Source organism: Phoxinus phoxinus (genome assembly GCF_949152265.1).
Source record: "Phoxinus phoxinus genome assembly, chromosome: 1".
NCBI lineage: Eukaryota > Metazoa > Chordata > Actinopteri > Cypriniformes > Leuciscidae > Phoxinus > Phoxinus phoxinus.
The window spans coordinates 2,303,170-2,322,996 of NC_136876.1; the positions used below are offsets into that span (position 1 = coordinate 2,303,170).

At 38.9% G+C, this 19,827-nt stretch overlaps 1 protein-coding gene and 1 long non-coding RNA gene across 2 annotated transcripts in view; one reads left to right on the plus strand and one right to left on the minus strand.

Annotated features, from left to right (window-relative positions):
- The first annotated feature begins 10,334 nt into the window (after positions 1–10,334).
- On the plus strand, positions 10,335–12,169 carry LOC306996984. The gene is made up of 3 exons (XR_013797221.1): positions 10,335–10,381; positions 11,362–11,395; positions 11,720–12,169. It is a non-coding gene; the product is annotated as an uncharacterized lncRNA (long non-coding RNA).
- Positions 12,170–16,320: 4,151 nt separating this feature from the next.
- LOC307006171 (uncharacterized protein) overlaps positions 16,321–19,827 on the minus strand; it is a 28,614-nt gene continuing 25,107 nt past the window's right edge. Inside the window, exon 3 of the mRNA XM_079626865.1 lies at positions 16,321–19,827. Within this exon, the coding sequence (XP_079482991.1) occupies positions 17,423–19,827 (2,405 nt within the window). The 3' untranslated portion in view covers positions 16,321–17,422.

Below are 19,827 nucleotides of genomic sequence, written 5' to 3' on the forward strand. Positions count from 1 at the left end.
GGGTTATGAATCTATATCATTATATGATGAGAACAATAGTTTGAACTAAATGTCTTGAAAGGGTATAATTTTAAATGCAGGCATGTCGATGGCTTCGGCAATATGGGTCCACTTCTTTTCTTTTTCCACTCTGTCGTGGTATAAATGGCAGTTTACATCAAAAAGACACGGCTGCTCTGCCCCAACCCGATCACACCAAATGCGTCTATACAGCACGCAGTGTGTTTATCGTGTAATATATACGCGAAAATGAGTTTTTATGTGCATAGTATACGCATGGATAGCACATGGGTAGGTTTAGGGTGGGGTGCGTGTGTATATCACACAATAAAGTGCGTATCATATGAACGCGCAAAACTGCGTATCATATCCACGTAAAAACTCATTTTCGCGTATAAATTGCACGATAAAAACACTGCGTGCTATAGAGACGCATTTGCGTGCTCGACAAGGCGCTCCTCTTTATCCACGGTCCATTTTCGCCTACTTGGCGCCATTGGCGCTCGTTGTGTTTCCACGTCCGTTGACATGTTTCTTTGTTGTGACTGATGGCTTCCTGTTTCCGGTTTTCTGAGAACAAATTTATTGGTTGTTGATTGTTTTACGTCACTATGACTACGCTAGGACTTGCGATAATATCAAACATGTTTGATATGAAAGACTAGAGAAAGACTGGCATAAATCAGGTCGCCGACTGCAGATTATCCCCTCACATTTAACGATCGAGACGACGGGAGCGCGCCGAGACTCCAGTGAGATTCCTAAAGACTGCCGGTCTTTAGTCTGGGACTGTGAAAATCCTTTGGTGTACGCCCGGCATTAGTCAGATGATCACGTGGAGACACTGCTATGCAATATGCAAACATACAGCATGCTATGATTATACGATTCTTCTAACTGTCCCAAAATCTTCTCGGGTCATTTTTTTTCACCCGTACGTTTGCGCTTTGTTGAGCTGGCAGAACGTAGTCATGATCCATTATAATACAGACTTTTTTATACGGGTGTTCCCCTTATACTGCCAGTGTTCCTGTTTGAGTTTGGCGGTTACGCACATACTGTCTATGGTTACGCAGGAAGACGCAAACACGGATATGACGTGATAGACAGGCGACATAACGGAAATAAAGACACGGTCCGTGTCTTCGAATTAAAATATTAATTTCTCTGGATTTAGAAGTTAATTGGAACTGTCGGGATAATGTAAATACACAACTTTAAAAAATATATAACATAGATATTAGGGCTGGAGCCGAACCCGAATACGGTATTCGGAAAGGCACAAATAACGTGTTTTTTACAAATACTTATTTCGAACAAATACTTTAAAAAATATTTGTATTCGGGAACAAGAAAAACTTTATATCAAAAAGCTGCGTTTCCTCATGAGACCGCAGTGCACGCCCGGACGAGTGAGAGAGTGACGGACACCGGCTGCTCCACACAGCAACAGAGAGCGCTCGGCTGAGCGAAAAAACACTCAACTCCATCACTATTTTTGTTGAATAGATGTTTGTACCTTAACTGGGTTCCTGAGGCAGTTTATAACTTTCGAGAAGCGGAGTTTGATCGGGAGATTATTCCATTACGCGGCATTATTGACGTCTGCAGTCGGGTGCTCTCATGTTCACTCTGTTTACGTAACGTCAGCTGTTTAGCGCGGTAATTTAGACAATAGGCTGTTGACAGAGTAACGTTAACGTTCGGTTAAAAAGTTTAAAAATGCTTGTGTAGTTGTGTCGAATCGTATGCACGTGTGGGAGTTATGGTACGTTTAAGTTACTCTGTCTTTTGCAGACAGCAAGATGTAGGCTGTAGGCTTCATAATGTTCACAATGGTATTTTAGTTGTTGGTTTAACCATGGATGAGGTAATGGCTGTTATGTTATTTTATTTTCAATGACATTCCTTGTTTCATTGCTGGATTTATGGAAAAAAACATCGACCAATATTGCATATCCATAATTATTATGATGGATATAATTAAAGAATACTTACACATAACGTAAATTAGAAGTGTAACGAAATTTTTTTTTGTACGATTACGATTTTTACGCCAATTTTGAATTTTACTCGAATACAAATACAAATACTTTTCCCCCCTCAACAAATACAAATACAGATACAAATAGCGGCTGCTTTGCACACCCCTAATAGATATAGTGATTTTTTATATTTTTAAAGCAAAAAAATGCATATTGTGCCTTTAAAATAATACAACAGAGCAAATCGAGCAAAAAATTATTTCAGTTAGAAAACTGAACAGGTAGATAACTAATTTATCTCCAGGGAGGTACACGACACAAAGTCAAAAATGCTCAACACTTCACAGTCAAAAAGCAGTCTTATATATACGGGACGGGGTTACATTGTCCCTTATGCATTTGTCTGGTAGTTTTCCAGAGGAACTGGATGAGTTATTGCCACACTCATTGTGGCCTCCGGTGATGTCATTGTGTTCCATATATGGGCATTCTTCCGGCCTTTGCGTCTTCCGCGCTTTGGGCCTCGGCCTTTGTGTGTGTGTGTGTAAATGTCAGGAAGTCAGTTTGTAAGTTCATCAATATTAAACAAATGTCCTACAAAGCAGTAATTCAAGGAGAATTACACTGTTGTGGATAACACCTTCAATTCCAGAATACTCCTCAAAAAACATTGACCACAACATCCTTTTAAATAGACTCGAACATTATGTTGGCATTAGTGGAATAGCACTAGCATGGTTTAAATCATACTTATCTGACCGTGATCAGTTTGTAGCAGTAAATGAAGAGATGTCTTATCGATCACAAGTTCAGTATGGCGTACACCAAGGCTCAGTACTAGGACCGCTGCTGTTCACTCTGTACATGCTACCATTAGGAGATATCATTAGGAAACATGGAATTAGCTTTCACTGTTATTTTTTTTTATTGAATTTTAAGAATTACAAGTATAGTCAGGGGAGTACAATGAGTAAACCAAACAAGCAAATATAAAAATACGTACAGTACAGACATAGCGACAAACTTAAAAGTTAAACAAAGATGTGAAAATGTTTACAGAATGAAACGCACTTTGCAGCTTTCTTATTTTTCAAGCCCATTATTGTGTTTAGGTATTGTTGAATTTCTGCTTTTAAAATTAAAAACAAAGGTTTGTTTCCAAGCTTTCACTGTTAAGCTGACGATGCTCGGCTGTATATTTCTTCAAAACCTAATGAAACTTACCAAGTCACAAAATTAACGGAATGCATAGCTGATATAAAAAATTATTTAGGTTTGAGATGAAATGCATAGCACAGTCTCTAGGGCCCTGTATAGTGCTGTATTTCTGCTTTACATGAGAGCGAATTTTATTTGATTTTTTATCTGAACTGACACATTACACATTCCTGTTGGTTGAACACGACCAATATCAATCAATCAACAAAGTGTCCTGTGCTCAGCACACACCGGCTATAGGGGGAGAGGAGAGATTTGGCTATAGGGTGATGTGTGGCTAACTTACACAGAAGAGACTTTGTTGCTCAGCACATGAAAATAAACTACTTACCGTGATCTCAGACTGTGTTTAAGTGGTTTCTCCACTGAATGGATCTTCATGTGTCGCTTCAGGGCACTTTTTATAGAGAAACTCTTTCCACACTGATCACACATGTGCGGCTTCTCTCTGCTGTGGATCCTCTCATGTGTTTTCAGATCTGCTGACTGACTGAATCTCTTGTCACAGTGTGAACACTTGTAAGGTTTTTCTCCAGTGTGAATTCTCTGGTGATGTTTTAAACTGTCTGCTGTAGTAAAAGTCTTCTCACACTCAAAGCACATGTACTCTCTCACACCAGTGTGAGTTTTCTCATGTCTATGTAAAGTGTGCCCTCGTGAAAAACTCGTTCCACACACAGAACATGAATGCGGCTTCTCCTCCGTATGAACTGTCAGGTGTGTCTTCAGGTCTGATGAACTAAGAAATGTTTTGCTGCATTGATCACATGAGAACGGCTTCTCTCCGGTGTGGATCCTCATGTGACGAGCAAGACATCGTTTGGTTGCGAGACTCTTTCCACACTGAGTGCAGGTGAAAGATTTCTTGGCTCTTCTTTTCTTTAAAAAATTATTTTTAGTCTTTGAGCGACTCAAGGGTTTTCCTCCAGGTTGGACATAATGTTCCTCCTCCACTTCTCTCAGTTCTTCACTCTCCTCCTTCACTTCTCTCAGTTCTTCACTTCTCTCAGTTCTTCACTCTCCTCCTCCACTTCACTCAGTTCTTCACTCTCCTCCTTCACTTCTCTCAGTTCTTCACTTCTCTCAGTTCTTCACTCTCCTCCTCCACTTCTCTCAGTTCTTCACTCTCCTCCTCCACTTCTCTCAGTTCTTCACTTCTCTCAGTTCTTCACTCTCCTCCTCCACTTCACTCAGTTCTTCACTCTCCTCCTTCACTTCTCTCAGTTCTTCACTCTCCTCCTTCACTTCTCTCAGTTCTTCACTCTCCTCCTTCACTTCTCTCAGTTCTTCACTCTCCTCCTTCACTTCTCTCAGTTCTTCACTCTCCTCCTTCACTTCTCTCAGTTCTTCACTCTCCTCCTTCACTTCTCTCAGTTCTTCACTCTCCTCCTTCACTTCTCTCAGTTCTTCACTCTCCTCGCTCTCTTCCATCGGGTCTGACAGGAAAGAAAACAAATTACATTTTATCAAAATGATTCAAAGAGAGAAATATAAAAAGAAAGGACGCTCGAGTTCTTACCAGAACCAGGAAGTATGGCCATATTAGCCCCGTTCTGTCAACACTGCATTGGCTGCCTATTAAACATCGTATACATTTTAAAATATTGCTGATTACTTACAAAGCATTAAATGGTTTAGCTTCATTTCATTTTATTGTTTATTTTTACAGGCACAATGCACAATAAAAGTAATTGCACAAGAATTAACTAATAGCTAGTTTACATCTGCTGTCCCTGGGCAGGTAAACAAATAAAATAACATACATTACTCATAAACCACATAAAACATCACAATACATACAGGTCCAGGTATATAAAATTTAAAACCAGAATATACCAGAATATACCAATGTGTTATACAATACGACAAGTGAGGGTGAATCAGAGTATGCACTAAAAGAAGTGCAGAAACTTAACTGATTATCTTCGGAGGCAGGCGTTATTTTCAAACAACGTTATTTTAAAGATTTTTAAAAACGATTTAATGGAAAATATATATTTTAGATATATATATCAAATATTATAAAAGATACAAATTATGTCTTTCCCTATTAACAAAGTACAATATACTAGCTAGGTCTATAATATTCATAGTTTTTTAAAAGTTAAAATTATACTTTATCCATTTGTTTTGTTGTTTCAAATGATTACAAATATCCAATAGTAATTAAATAAAAATACAAAATCGAACAAAATTTTTTTTTATATATAAAACAAAATCAAACCAAAGAAAATAAATCTTATAAAAGTTATGCAGGCACACATTTAACAATAATTGTCCAGTGACAAATAAATAAAAACTCCATGCGTTAATCCTGAGGCGCCCAGTATTTTTAAACCGTCAAGATGGGACACATTGAATAAAAGAGCCTTTCATGTTTCGTTTCTAGTTGAAAGAAGACATGGAAGTTTTTCTTTACCAGTGTCATGACGAAAGGCGCCTCAGGATTAACGCATGGAGTTTTAATTTATTTTATTTATTTGTCACTTAACAATTATTGTTAAATGTGTGCCTGCATAACTTTTATATATATATTTTAACTTTATTAAAAATAATTATGTTCTTAAGAAAACTTTTATAAGTTTTAATAACTTTTATAAGATTTATTTTATTTGCTAGCATGAGTCAATTTTTTTTATTTTTAAACGATTTAATGGAAAAGATATATTTTATATATATATATATATATATCAAATATTATAAAAGATACGAATTATGTTTTCAGATTTATTTTCTTTGGTTTTATATTAAAAAAAATTTGTTCGATTTTGTATTTTTATTTATTTACTATTAGGCTATTTATTTGGAGCTGGTACAGCTCAGTGTGTGATGCTTTTGCTATTTCAGAGGGAAAAAAACACATTTTATTTAAATTAATCATTTTTGTTTTTTCAGTCCATCATAGAATTATGTTGTGTATGGTCTAAACATGCTTTTCAATTAAATCAAAAAAATAAAAAAAACACTCAAGCTTTGTTTTCATTTTTTTAAGCTTTGTCAAATTTATATTTGTAATAATTTGACAACAAAACAAATGTATAAAGTATAATTTTAACGTTTAAAAAACTATTCATATTATAGGCTAGTATATTGTATTTTGTTAATAGAACAAGACATAATTCGTATCTTTTATAATATTTGATATATATATATAAAATATATATTTTCCATTAAATTGTTTAAAAAAAAATCTTTAAAAATAACGTTGTTTGAAAATAACGCTGGCGCTGTCGTCCTCACACTGCTATGGCGTATGGTTCTGCGGTTCTGCAGTTGGAGCTTAGGTGCCGGTGCGGTGAAGTGTTGGGTCCGGCTGAAGTGTTGAGTCCGGGCTAAGGACCCCATCAGTATGCCAGTAGTATGCCTGATCTAAATCGGTTCTCGCGATAACTTGTAGCTAAATTTAAAAATACTACTATTATTGTGTCACGAAATGTAGTTTTTATAGTTTTTCAGTCACAATGTAGTTGTTTAAAGCGCAAATATGTTGTTTATTTATACAGAAAGCGCCTATTTTACATTTTGATCTAAAGTTTTCGGAGTTGTGAGATCCAGGTTATCACCGGCCGCTCAGCGCTCATGTACACTGTAAAAAAAATCTTAATTTTACAGGTAATTGTCTGTATTTTTTTACCGTTCTTTTACAGAATTTTACCGTTTTGTCATTATACAGTGAATGTCTGTTATTTTACAGATATTTGCTGTAATTTAAAGGTCCACTATTAAATTTACAGGCAATTGCTTGTGTTTTGGTTTTACATAAATTTTCTGTATTTTTTAAATAAATTTTCTGTATTTTTACAGAGTTATGTGTAATTTTACATAAAATATTAAGTAATATTTTACAGATTATTTCTGTGAAATTAGAAAACAAAGAATAGAAGGTGTAGCTGCAGAAATCAGCAATTATTCAACATGTTTTCCTTGAAGACCATTAAGCATGTGGGGGTTAAAGTGAGTTTTAAGGTTAATAGTAGGCTATTTAGTAGGCCTATAGCCTACAGTAGGCAGGCCTATTGACTTATAGTCTTTTAATTGTCTTGCTCATTTTGATTCATCATTTGTACAATTCTCCCCCTAATATCATGTATATTTTATGCATTTTATTAATATTTAAAAAAATCTGCGTTGCTGCACATTGCATGGCATTGTGTGCGTGTGCGCGCGCTGCAGATTCAAATGATCCGCCACTTTTCCGTTGCTTAGTCCCGCCCACAACGGTTAGCTGGTCTGATGATGATCTGTTGTCAAGTTTGGATCTGTGTATCAAGCGCAAGCGAAGCGGGAGATTTGAATTCAGTAGCAGCTACTCCATTGTGAGATCAACAGTGGGTCAAAGCAATCGTTTTCGTCAAGAGCAGCCGTGAGCAGGAGCGCTGAACACGAGTTATAGTCCGGTTGTCATTCAGTCTGTTCGGATATAACGCGCCTTTTTCATTGAGGGTCAGGGGATCTCTGGATAATCCGTAATTCGTTTGTAATTATAAAACGAAAATACCGTTTTTCTGTTTTTTTGTTTCAAATTGAGAAACCAAATAACCGTTTTTGGTGTCAGAATCAAAAAACGAAAAACCAATTAAAAACGGGCCGTTTTTCGTTTTTGGCGATCATTTTATCGTTATTCCTTTTTGAACAAAGAATGAAGATAGTCTTTGAACTTCAGTCAATTCGTTTTTCGTTTATAAACCAAAAACGGAGGTCACGTGGTGGATAATCCGTAATTCGTTTTTCTGTTTCAAAACGAAAAACCAAATAACCGTTTTTGGTGTCAGAATCAAAAAATGAAAAACCAATTAGAAACGGTCCGTTTTTCGTTTTTGGCGTTCATTTTATCGTTATTCCTTTTTGAACAAAGAATGAACGAAAAACGGAAGTCACGTTGTCTATTCCTTTTTTGGAAGCGAAAGTAGGCTAACCCTTTCAAAATAAAAGTAACTATAGTTCGCGAGGTGATTGTAGACTAAAACTGAACTAATATAAAGTTTTTTAGGACAACTAAAGTATCACTGGGTGTGAAAAAAAACATAATAAAATAATAAAATAATAACTGGCTGTTAGGGAGAATTAAACATTTGTAAGACCATTGGTGACCTGTAACTTCAGATTAAGACAAGTGAACTCATTTTATATGTAGCTTAGGATAGCAGGTAGCCTATTTATTTATAAGTTTCTATTATTTAATTCACATTTTAGTTTTGTAACATATTTATAGCCCTTCTTGCTATGTGGAAGCTCAACCAGCAGGTCCCCCTTCTGTGCACCGACTCTTTCTGTGGCGACAACAGGCAACAAGGGTTTGACCTTTTGACTTGTGTTTTTATCAAAGAGAAGGCAAGCACTGCTACCAACAGAAGCTAATCATTGAGTTTAAAGGGTGTGCAGAAATTCACCTGCCTTCCAGCTCCTCTTTCTATGGCACTAAAGCTGCTAAAAACTCTCAGCATCCACCATACTGTTACCCCTTTCTGTGTCAAAAAACAAAACTCTTCCAAAACAAATCTATAAAGTTGTATACTTTTTATTTTCCTTTGCATTTTTCTCCAGTGTAATATACTTATTATGTTAGTAAAGTAGATTAAATATTTTTTTATGCAGCTCGTAGTTCTCATTAGTTATGTAGACCTTGTGTGTGAAACCTAGCCTTACTCAGTCAAAAATTATCTCTAGCTCTGGGACTTTCAGATCTTTTAGTGCTTTTTTAGGTTTAATTCTGTTTGATGAACCATCAGGGAAAGGCAGTGCTCTGTACTCTTGGTACTTGTGTAAAGTAAAATAAAAGTGAAGTTAAATCATTTAGTTTTTCTCCCTGGTACTCGTGTCAGGGCCTCCCAGAGTTTCCCCAATACCTGGAGGAACAATACCTGTGCACTGTGTGGGACTGATGATAGTAGCAAGACTGGCCCCATGCAGTCACCTACCATCACTCTCTCTTCAAATAAATGCTGGACTGGCAGGACAAAGCAGCACACCACTCCTTCCTCCGGCACCATAAAAGGGCCTTGTTGTTACTTTCAAATATTTACATCATGGTTTATGGTAAGCCACATCTTTGAATTGTGGCACTACTTTTGTGGAATTGGATGATGTCAACTTATGTCTTTAAATACAAATGTACATCATAATGTACAACGGAACAGTGAAGCAGGGCTCTGCATTGCAACTCTTTCACTTGCATATATGCCCTTAAATGATTTACAAGCATAGTGGGTGAGTGAAGACTAAAACCTACTGTAAATGTTATAATGTTAATGTTATATTATACTTTTATACATTTATACTAGTTCCTCCTCCAGGTTGTGGTTATAGCCTCTGCAGTGGACAGATGTAGATTTAGCCAGAGCCAGGTGCCAATACAGCCTCCTCCTGAGAGCAACACATTCCCCTTGTAGTGTTTTACATAGATAATAAATAATGTTCACCAATCTTTTTTATATAAAGTGTGGTGTTGGTTGTGCATGTGGCAAAATGGTCTTACAAATGTTTAATTCTCCCTAACAGCCAGTTATTATTTTATTATTTTTAATTTTTATTTCAGTTAACTAAAGTGTTTTTTTTTCACACCCAGTGCTAGCCTACTTTAGTTGTCCTAAAAAACGTTATATTAGTTCAGTTTTAGTCTACAATCACCTCGCGAACTAGTTACTTTTATTTTGAAAGGGTTAGCCTACTTTCGCTTCCAAAAAAGGAATAGACCACGTGACTTCCGTTTTTCGTTCATTCTTTGTTCAAAAAGGAATAACGATAAAATGAACGCCAAAAACGAAAAACGGCCGTTTTTAATTGGTTTTTCGTTTTTTGATTCTGACACCAAAAACGGTTATTTGGTTTTTCGTTTTGAAACAGAAAAACTAATTACGGATTATCCACCACGTGACCTCCGTTTTTGGTTTATAAACGAAAAACGAATTGACTGAAGTTCAAAGACTCTCTTCATTCTTTGTTCAAAAAGGAATAACGATAAAATGATCGCCAAAAATGAAAAACGGCCCGATTTTAACTGGTTTTTCGTTTTTTGATTCTGACACCAAAAACGGTTATTTGGTTTTTCGTTTTGAAACAAAAAACAGAAAAACGGTATTTTCATTTTATAATTACCAACGAATTACGGATTATCCAGAGATCCCCTGACCATTGAGCCTGGTTCGTCACACCGGACATCATGCCAACCGATCCCTGAGGTAAGAGTCTCATCATACTAAGTTACATTTGCACTATATTTGATAACATTTTTCAGTTGACAGTTTGTTTACAAGCTAACATTAGCATTCTTAAATGATGTCATAACTGGCGTCGAGGACGGCAAAACACTGAAAATGCAGCATGAGTCTTTAAATTTTCCATCTGTTTTAAGAAAGATTGTTGAACCCACATCTCAAAATACCTAATACAAACTTAAGTAACGTTAGACTTGTTATTCATATCAAAGTCCGTTCAATTGTATAAAATCTTCGTTATAATGAGTCAGTAAATCAATATCTTAAATGGCGGGCATTTTAAAATACTGTCTGGAAGCTGAAAACTCTTCTCTTAAAAATATCCTTGCTTTAATATAACGTTAACGTTAGTGAAATTGTTTTTTGGTGTATTTATTACCATTTTAATAACCACAGTTTTACTACAAATAGGCCTAACTGTTACCATATTTATTTTCTTTGTAACGTTAGTTAAACCACGTGGTCAATTTTCGTAATGGTGAGTAACGTTAACTCTACCGAGACCGTTAATAAATCAAATTCAGTAACTTAAACTAACAGCACATGAGACTAGAATATGAGCACAACATGATGAATTGCAATTCTGGCAGCATCTGCTTGCCAATGCCAACACATAGGCCTAGCTGCTAGCTATATAATGCATAACGTTATGTGTATAATGATGCTTATAAATAAAATATATAGCATGTTTGTGTTCTGATAAAGAAATTAACTTATTTACAATTTGTAACTGATGCTGCTAAGTCACAGTAAATCATATAAAGTTACATTTACTTTCTATAAATGTAGCTAAAACCACATGCTCAAAACATAACTGTTAGCCTTTCCTGCTCAGCTTCCAGATCATAGTCAGTTCAGTTGAGGTTTTGCATTGTCCCATTAGAACATATTCTTACATGTAATACTGAGTTTTAAAAAATAATAATATTTTTTTATGATTTCAGGTCATCTGGAAAGCAGCTGATCATGGCAAACAAGGTAAGCAGTAACTTTAAAAATTGTAATGGCTGAGTCTTCTGACATGATTGCACTAAAAATGGCATAAAAATAAGTATTTGTTTTATACTGTATATTTTCCCATGTGAATATTAATTTGATCCTTGTGGGGCCACTGTGGCTGCACAAGGTTTTGGTTTTGCTACAATAAGACCACGAGTGTTAGATTTCACCCATCTATTCTATTGTTTTATTGTTTGTTTTTTTGTTTGTTTTTTTGTTTTTTAACTAGGCTCTGTCATTTAGAAACATAGCTTTTCCTATCACTGCTATCTTATTGACACATATATCTATCTTTCATTCCAGCCAGATGATCTGATGGGAGCTGCTTGCATCTCAGCCTACCTGATGGACAACTCTTGCTGAACGAATGACCTTCAACTCAACCTTGCCAACTGCTTCTGGTTTCAGCCAAACCATCATTGCTGTGTGATCCTGCTGATTTGCCTTATACAACATCAAACAGATCCGGCTCTTCCTATCGGAGCTACACAACTCCTTGTCTTGCTCTATCCAGACTGGGCTATTGTAATGCTCTCTTGGCAGGCCTTCCAGCAAGACCTAAACTCAATGCTTCAGATCTATGTGTCCTCCAGAAGCTTGTGTTTTGCAAGTGTGGTGCCATCATCCCGAAGAGACAAAATCACTTTCACTGACCTTTACCTGGACTGTTTCCTGCTGGTGGAATGACCAGCACAACTCAATACATTTTCAAGAAACTGCTAAAGATCCATCTTTTTCGTAAACACTTGACCCAATAATACCATCTTTGTTTAAAAAAAAAAAAAAAAAAAAAAAAAAAAAAAACTTGCTTTGTGTACTGTGCTAGACTAAACTGGGACTTGTCACTGCACCTGTTGCTCCTATTGTTCTCTTAATTGGTAAGTCACTTTGGATAAAATGTAATTGTATAAAATTAGTTCTATTAGAGTATAAAGGTATTCAGCAATGGCCTTTTAATGTGGATATTTTTACATGTTCTAAATTATATACTAAGCTTGTATTTCCTATCATTCACATATCTTGATGTTCAGTGTTTGTTTAATGACTAATACTGTAAATGTGCAGGTATTCTGTACTTATACATTTAGTTATTCAAAAAAGTTTGGGATTGTAAATTGGATTGAAAAAATAAAAATGAAAACTACCATAAATATTCAAACTTTGTATTTTAATTTATGTACTTATTGCATTTTTATACATAACTTCATAGTTATTTTACACAGAAAAACTATAAGAAAATTACTGTAGATTAAGACAGCATTATCATAAAAAAACTTTATAAAACCCTAAATTTACAGATTAACCTGAAAGTTAAATGTTTTTTTAATGTTATTTGACATAATATATATGTTTTTCCACGGTTAATTAAACCATTATCAACAGTAATATACTGTCATTTAATTGACCGTAAAGTCAATTCTGTATTTTTACGGCTTTTGCCTGTAATTTTGTGAAATGGTTATTTGCTGTAATTTAACGGAATCTGTCTGGAAACTTTGCTGCCAGAGATTTACCGTTTTTTTACGGGATTTTTTTTTACAGTGTACCCCGCCTGGAACAGCCTTTGGTGATTTCAACATTCATCTAGAGAAGCCGAATGCAACAGACTTCATATCTCTCCTAGCCTCAATCGATCTCAAACGGCTCATCACCACAGGTACTCACAAATCAGGCAACCAACTAGACCTGGTTTACACACGCAACTGCATCACGAACAACATTTTGGTGAAACCTCTCCATGTTTCTGATCATTTCCTCATTACTTTCAATCTACAACTCTCTACCCATGCTCCACCAACCCCCCTACCAGTTACTTTCAGACGAAACCTGCGCTCACTCTCTCCCTCCCATCTTTCCTCTGCTGTGTCATCTTCTCTTCCCTCACACTCACAATTCTCATCTCTGGATGTTAATACCGCAACAGATACTTTATGCTCCACTTTAACTTCTTCTTTAGACAATATCTGCCCTATCTCCTCCAGGCCAGCACGTACTACTCCCTCTAACCCCTGGTGATCTGAGGTTCTTCGTGAACACCGGACCAAACTCAGGGCAACAGAGAGGAAATGGCGCAAACCAAAAGACACAACTGACCTTAGTATGTATCAATCTCTGCTCTCTTCCTTTTCTGCTGATGTTCATGCTGCAAAATCTTCTTATTTCCACAAGATCAACAGCACCGCTAACACACAAACTCTTTTCAAGTCATTCAACTCTCTCCTCTGTCCACCTCCACCACCACCCACCTCCTCTTTAACTGCTGATGATTTTGCTAACTTCTTCACCAACAAAACAACAACTATCAGCAGTCAGTTCTCAGCTCCACACACACATGAACCCAGTCCAACCCCTCCCACTCCCAAACACCTTCTCTCCTCCTCCTCTCCACTAACCGAGGAAGAAGTATCTAAACTTCTCCTCTCCAGTCACCCTACCACCTGCCCTCTAGACCCCATCCCCTCACACCTTCTACAAGCCATCTCTCCCACACTTCTACCAGCACTCACACACATCATCAACTCATCCCTCCACACTGGCACTTTTCCTACAGCATTCAAGCAGGCTCGGGTAACCCCACTGCTTAAGAAACCCACATTAAACACATCACTCTTAGAGAATTACAGACCTGTCTCTCTCCAAACAATTCATTGCGAAAACACTTGAACGGGTTGCCTTCAACCAAGTATCATCTTTCCTCTCTCTGACCAACCAACTAGACGTAAACCAATCTGGCTTCAAGAAAGGGCATTCAACCGAGACTGCATTGCTGTCAGTCACAGAAGCCCTACGGATCGCAAAAGCTGCCTCCAAATCATCAGTTCTCATTCTCCTGGATCTGTCTGCTGCCTTCGACACTGTGAATCATCAGATCCTCCTGTCCACCCTCTCATCACTGGGCATCACAGGAACTCCTCTCCACTGGTTTGAGTCCTATCTCACAGGTAGGTCCTTCAGGGTTGCATGGAGTGGCGAGGTATCCAATGCACATCAACTGACTACAGGGGTTCCTCAGGGTTCAGTTCTTGGACCGCTCCTCTTCTCCATTTACACCACATCACTGGGACCCATCATACAGGCACATGGCTTCTCTTACCATTGCTATGCTGATGACACCCAGCTCTACCTCTCATTTCAACCTGATGATCCCACAGTAGCTGCACGTATCTCAAGCTGCCTGGCGGACATCTCGGCATGGATGAAGGAACATCACCTGCAGCTCAACCTGGCAAAGACTGAGCTTCTCGTCCTCCCTGCCAATCCATCTCTACAGCACGACTTCACTATCCAGCTAGACTTAACTTTAATCACCCCATCAAGGTCGGTCAGAAACCTTGGAGTAACATTTGATGAGCATCTGACCTTCACAGACCACATCACAAAGACAGCTCGATCATGCAGGTTTGCACTGCACAACATCTTTTACCCCTTTTCCACCAACAAGAACCAGGTGCTGGTTCAGAGCTAGAGCTAGAGCCGGTTCGGAGTTGGTTCTACTGACGGTTCTTCTAAGAACCGGTTTGCCTTTCCACAGGCTAGAGAGCCAAAACAGAGCCAGATCTTACGTCACTGTGTATACATCTCATGTTGCCCAGCAACGCTAGCGCGGCAGCGCCAAACAAAAACACACCAGGCTTGTTCGAGATGGTTCGGCTTCACGCAGGCCGATCGCCGCGTGACATTAAAGCACTGCGAAAGCGATCCAAAAGCACAAGGAGTCGTATGCTCTCCAAATTCTCCCGGAGCTCTGATCGGTCCGCACCGCTCCGATGCATCTCGAACAAGTCTTACATCAACAATGGCGTTCGTTGCGTTACTATTGATGCTTATGGCTTTGCGAAACTACATCGGCATCCAAACACGGTGAATCCAACACGTTCGTGCAGCTCGCCGTAACTTGCATAGACGGAGATTACAATCGAGCAGCTATTAGCTCGATTAGCAGCTATTTAAAAAATGGCGGTCACAAGTTTCTTTTCGTCTTGTTGGTCACGGTAACCCCGCCCCCAGCCCCTGACGCAAGCGGTTCTTACTCTAGCCCAGCAATGTTTTGGTGCTACTTAAGAACCACTTTTACTGGTTCGGAGCTGGTGCTTTGGTGGTCGAAAAACAAAGAACCGATTTGAAACTAGGCTCTGGCTCCGAACCAGCACCAGCTCTGCCTTGGTGGAAAAGGGGTAAGGAAGATCAGGCCCATCCTAACTGAGCATGCAACACAACTTCTCGCCCAGGCCTTGGTTATCTCTAGGCTTGATTACTGCAATGCTCTTCTGGCCGGTCTTCCATCATGTGCAACTATACCTCTACAACTGATCCAGAATGCTGCAGCCCGTCTCGTCTTCAACGAGCCCAAAAGGGCCCACGTCTCTCCTCTGTTCATCTCTCTGCACTGGCTACCACTCGCTGCTCGCATCAAGTTTAAGGCATTGACGCTTGCTTACAGATCGACCACAGGCTCAGCTCCCTCCTACTTTCACTCGCTCCTACGAGTCTACATCCCTACCAGAAGCCTGCGTTTGGTCAATGAGAGACGACTCGTGGTACCATCACAGAGAGCTACAAAATCACTCTCCAGAACATTCTCATTCACGGTTCCTTGCTGGTGGAATGATCTTCCTACCCTCGTCCGGAATGCAGAATCCCTGACCACATTCAAAAGACAACTGAAGACTCATCTCTTCCGTGAGCACTTGACATAAAGAAAAAAGAAAAAACCTCTCTTTAATCCTCCCTTGTTTTGGCTTATGTACTTTGTATTTTGAGCACTTCTTGCGTTATTTTTGCCTCTTCACGATGACTTGCTTGCTGTAGTCCTCAGTTCTAAGTCGCTTTGGATAAAAGCGTCTGCTAAATGACTAAATGTAAATGTATAGTGCTGTATTTCTGCTTTACATGAGCGCCACCTACTGTCAGAGAGCGAATTTTTTTTTTGCATTGATCTGAACTGATAAATTACACATTCCTGTTGGTTGAACACGACCAATATCAATCAATCAACAAAGTGTCCTGTGCTCACCACACACCGGCTATAGGTGGAGAGGAGAGATTTGGCTATAGAGTGATGTGTGGCTAACTTACACAGAAGAGATTTTGTTGCTCAGCACATGAAAATAAACTACTTACCGTGATCTCAGACTGTGTTTAAGTGGTGTAACAGATTGACCTAATTGGGATGCCAAGCAGGTGTTTAAACCTACTAAATTTATTTGAGTCAGTCAACCATACAACAGATTCAAACATAAAAATAGGAACCCTTAATATGTGGATGAAGAATGATCACACAACAGCAACAGGCTCAATTCAAATAAAGTGTTATTCGTTTTTGAGCACTATAACATTATTTAAGGGGAAAGCATTAATGATTCACAAAATGTAAAAAAACTAAAACAAAACAAGAAACCAAAAAAATGATTCCAAAACTTAATTCCCAATTCTGGGTCCCATTTAACATGGCATAATCTTTCAACAAAATAAATCAGTTCATTCAAAAATTAAATTCATTCAATTTCAACTCATTGGGTGTGCAAACCACCAGTTTCGCAAGTGTATATTAACAGTTCTTGACTGAGTTCTCAATCCAGTATAGTGGCTTGTTCATCAGAGTTTATATGCACTTAGACTCAAACACAGAAGGACAGAAGTCTCAAGGACAGAAGTCTTAACTGACAAACCCACAATAAGAATATAAGGGGGGAAGAAAAAAAGCAATACTTGTTTGGTCTTGTCCAGTAAGTCAGTCAGTCAGTCAGTCAAATGATCTGTCCTCCATCGTCGTTTGGACCATTGGTGGTTACTCTGAACATCCAGCTACTTCCATAAGGTCCATAAATCCCCAAGACAATCAATGAACTGTTCCTTTTACTTCACAGGTGTTTTTGGAGATATGCAGGGATTAACTTCCCACATCTTTCCACTGCACAAGGCATTCTCAAACTGCCATCTTCCAACTCTCTTAAGCCATGTGCTCCACACATCATGTGACTCAGTGCATCATGTGACTCATGTGCATCACAGTGGTTTCTCCACTCTATGGATCTTCATGTGTCGCTTCAGGTGACTTGTAATGTAGAAACTCTTTCCGCACTGACCACACGTGTGCGGCTTCTCTCCAGTGTGGATCCTCTCATGTGTTTTCAGATGTGCTGATCGACTGAATCTCTTGTCACAGTGTGAACACTTGTAAGGTTTCTCTCCAGTGTGGATCCTCTCATGTGTTTTCAGATGTGCTGATCGACTGAATCTCTTGTCACAGTGTGAACACTTGTAAGGTTTCTCTCCAGTGTGGATCCTCTCATGTGTTTTCAGATGTGCTGACTGATTGAATCTCTTGTCACAGTGTGAACACTTGTAAGGTTTTTCTCCAGTGTGAATTCTCTGGTGCTGTTTTAAATTGTCCGCTGTAGTAAAAGTCTTCTCACACTCAAAGCACATGTACTCTCTCACACCAGTGTGAGTTTTCTCATGTCCATGTAAATATGGCAGCTGTGAAAAACTCTTTCCACACACAGAACATGAATACGGTTTCTCCTTCGTATGAACTATCAGGTGTTTCTTCAGGTCTGATGACCTAAGAAATGTTTTGCCGCATTGATCACATGTGAATGGCTTCTCTCCGGTGTGGATCCTCATGTGAGAATTAAGGTGTGATGATTGACTGAATCTCTTCCCGCACTGATCACATGAGAACGGCTTCTCTCCGGTGTGGATCCTCATGTGATCATCAAGACTTTGTTTGGTTGTGAAATTGTTTCCACACTGATGGCATACATGCAGATTCTCTCCAGTGTGGATCCTCATGTGTATCTTCAGGTTACTTTTAAAAGAGAAACTCTTCCCGCACTGATCACACGTGTGCGGCTTCTCTCCAGTGTGGATCCTCTCATGTGTTTTCAGATTTGATGATCGACTGAATCTCTTGTCACAGTGTGAACACTTGTAAGGTTTCTCTCCAGTGTGGATCCTCTCATGTGTTTTTAGATGTTCTGACAAAACGAATCTCTTGTCACAGTGTGAACACTTGTAAGGTTTTTCTCCAGTGTGGAACCTCTCATGTGTTTTCAGAGATGATGGCTGACTGAATCTCTTGTCACAGTGTGAACACTTGTAAGGTTTTTCTCCAGTGTGGATCCTCTGGTGCAGTTTTAAACTGGTTGCTGTAGTAAAAGTCTTCTCACACTCAAAGCACATGTACTCTCTCACACCAGTGTGAGTTTTCTCATGTCCATGTAAATGATGCCGCTGTGAAAAACTCTTTCCACACACAGATGAATGAGGCTTCTCTTTCATATGAACTCTCAGGTGTGTCTTCAGGTGTGATGCACTAAGAAATGTTTTGCCGCATTGATCACATGTGAACGGCTTCTCTCCGGAGTGGATCCTCATGTGAATCTCAAGACTTTGTTTGGTTGTGAAACTGTTTCCACACTGATCACATGTGAAAGATTTCTTGGCTCTTCTTTTCTTTAAAAAAATATTTTTAGTCTTTGAGCGACTCAAAGGTTTTCCTCCAGGTTGGACATGATGTTCCTCCTCCACTTCTCTCAGTTCTTCACTCTCCTCCTTCACTTCTCTCAGTTCTTCACTCTCCTCCTTCACTTCTCTCAGTTCTTTACTCTCCTCCTTCACTTCTCTCAGTTCTTCACTCTCCTCCTTCACTTCTCTCAGTTCTTCACTCTCCTTCACTTCTCTCAGTTCTTCACTCTCCTCCTTCACTTCTCTCAGTTCTTCACTCTCCTCCTTCACTTCTCTCAGTTCTTCACTCTCCTCCTCCACTTCTCTCAGTTCTTCACTCTCCTCCTTCACTTCTCTCAGTTCTTCACTCTCCTCGTCCACTTGACGCAGTTCTTCACTCTCCTCCTTCACTTCTCTCAGCTCTTCACTCTCCTCCTTCACTTCTCTCAGTTCTTCACTCTCCTCCTTCACTTCACTCAGTTCTTCACTCTCCTCCTCCACTTCTCTCAGTTCTTCACTCTCCTCCTCCACTTCTCTCAGTTCTTCACTCTCCTCCTTCACTTCTCTCAGCTCTTCACTCTCCTCCTTCACTTCTCTCAGTTCTTCACTCTCCTCCTCCACTTCTCTCAGTTCTTCACTCTCCTCCTTCACTTCTCTCAGTTCTTCACTCTCCTCCTCCACTTCTCTCAGTTCTTCACTCTCCTCCTTCACTTCTCTCAGTTCTTCACTCTCCTCCTTCACTTCTCTCAGTTCTTCACTCTCCTCCTTCACTTCTCTCAGTTCTTCACTCTCCTCCTTCACTTCTCTCAGTTCTTCACTCTCCTCCTTCACTTCTCTTAGTTCTTCACTCTCCTCCTTCACTTCACTCAGTTCTTCACTCTCCTCCTTCACTTCTCTCAGTTCTTCACTCTCCTCCTTCACTTCTCTCAGTTCTTCACTCTCCTCGCTCTCTTCCATCGGGT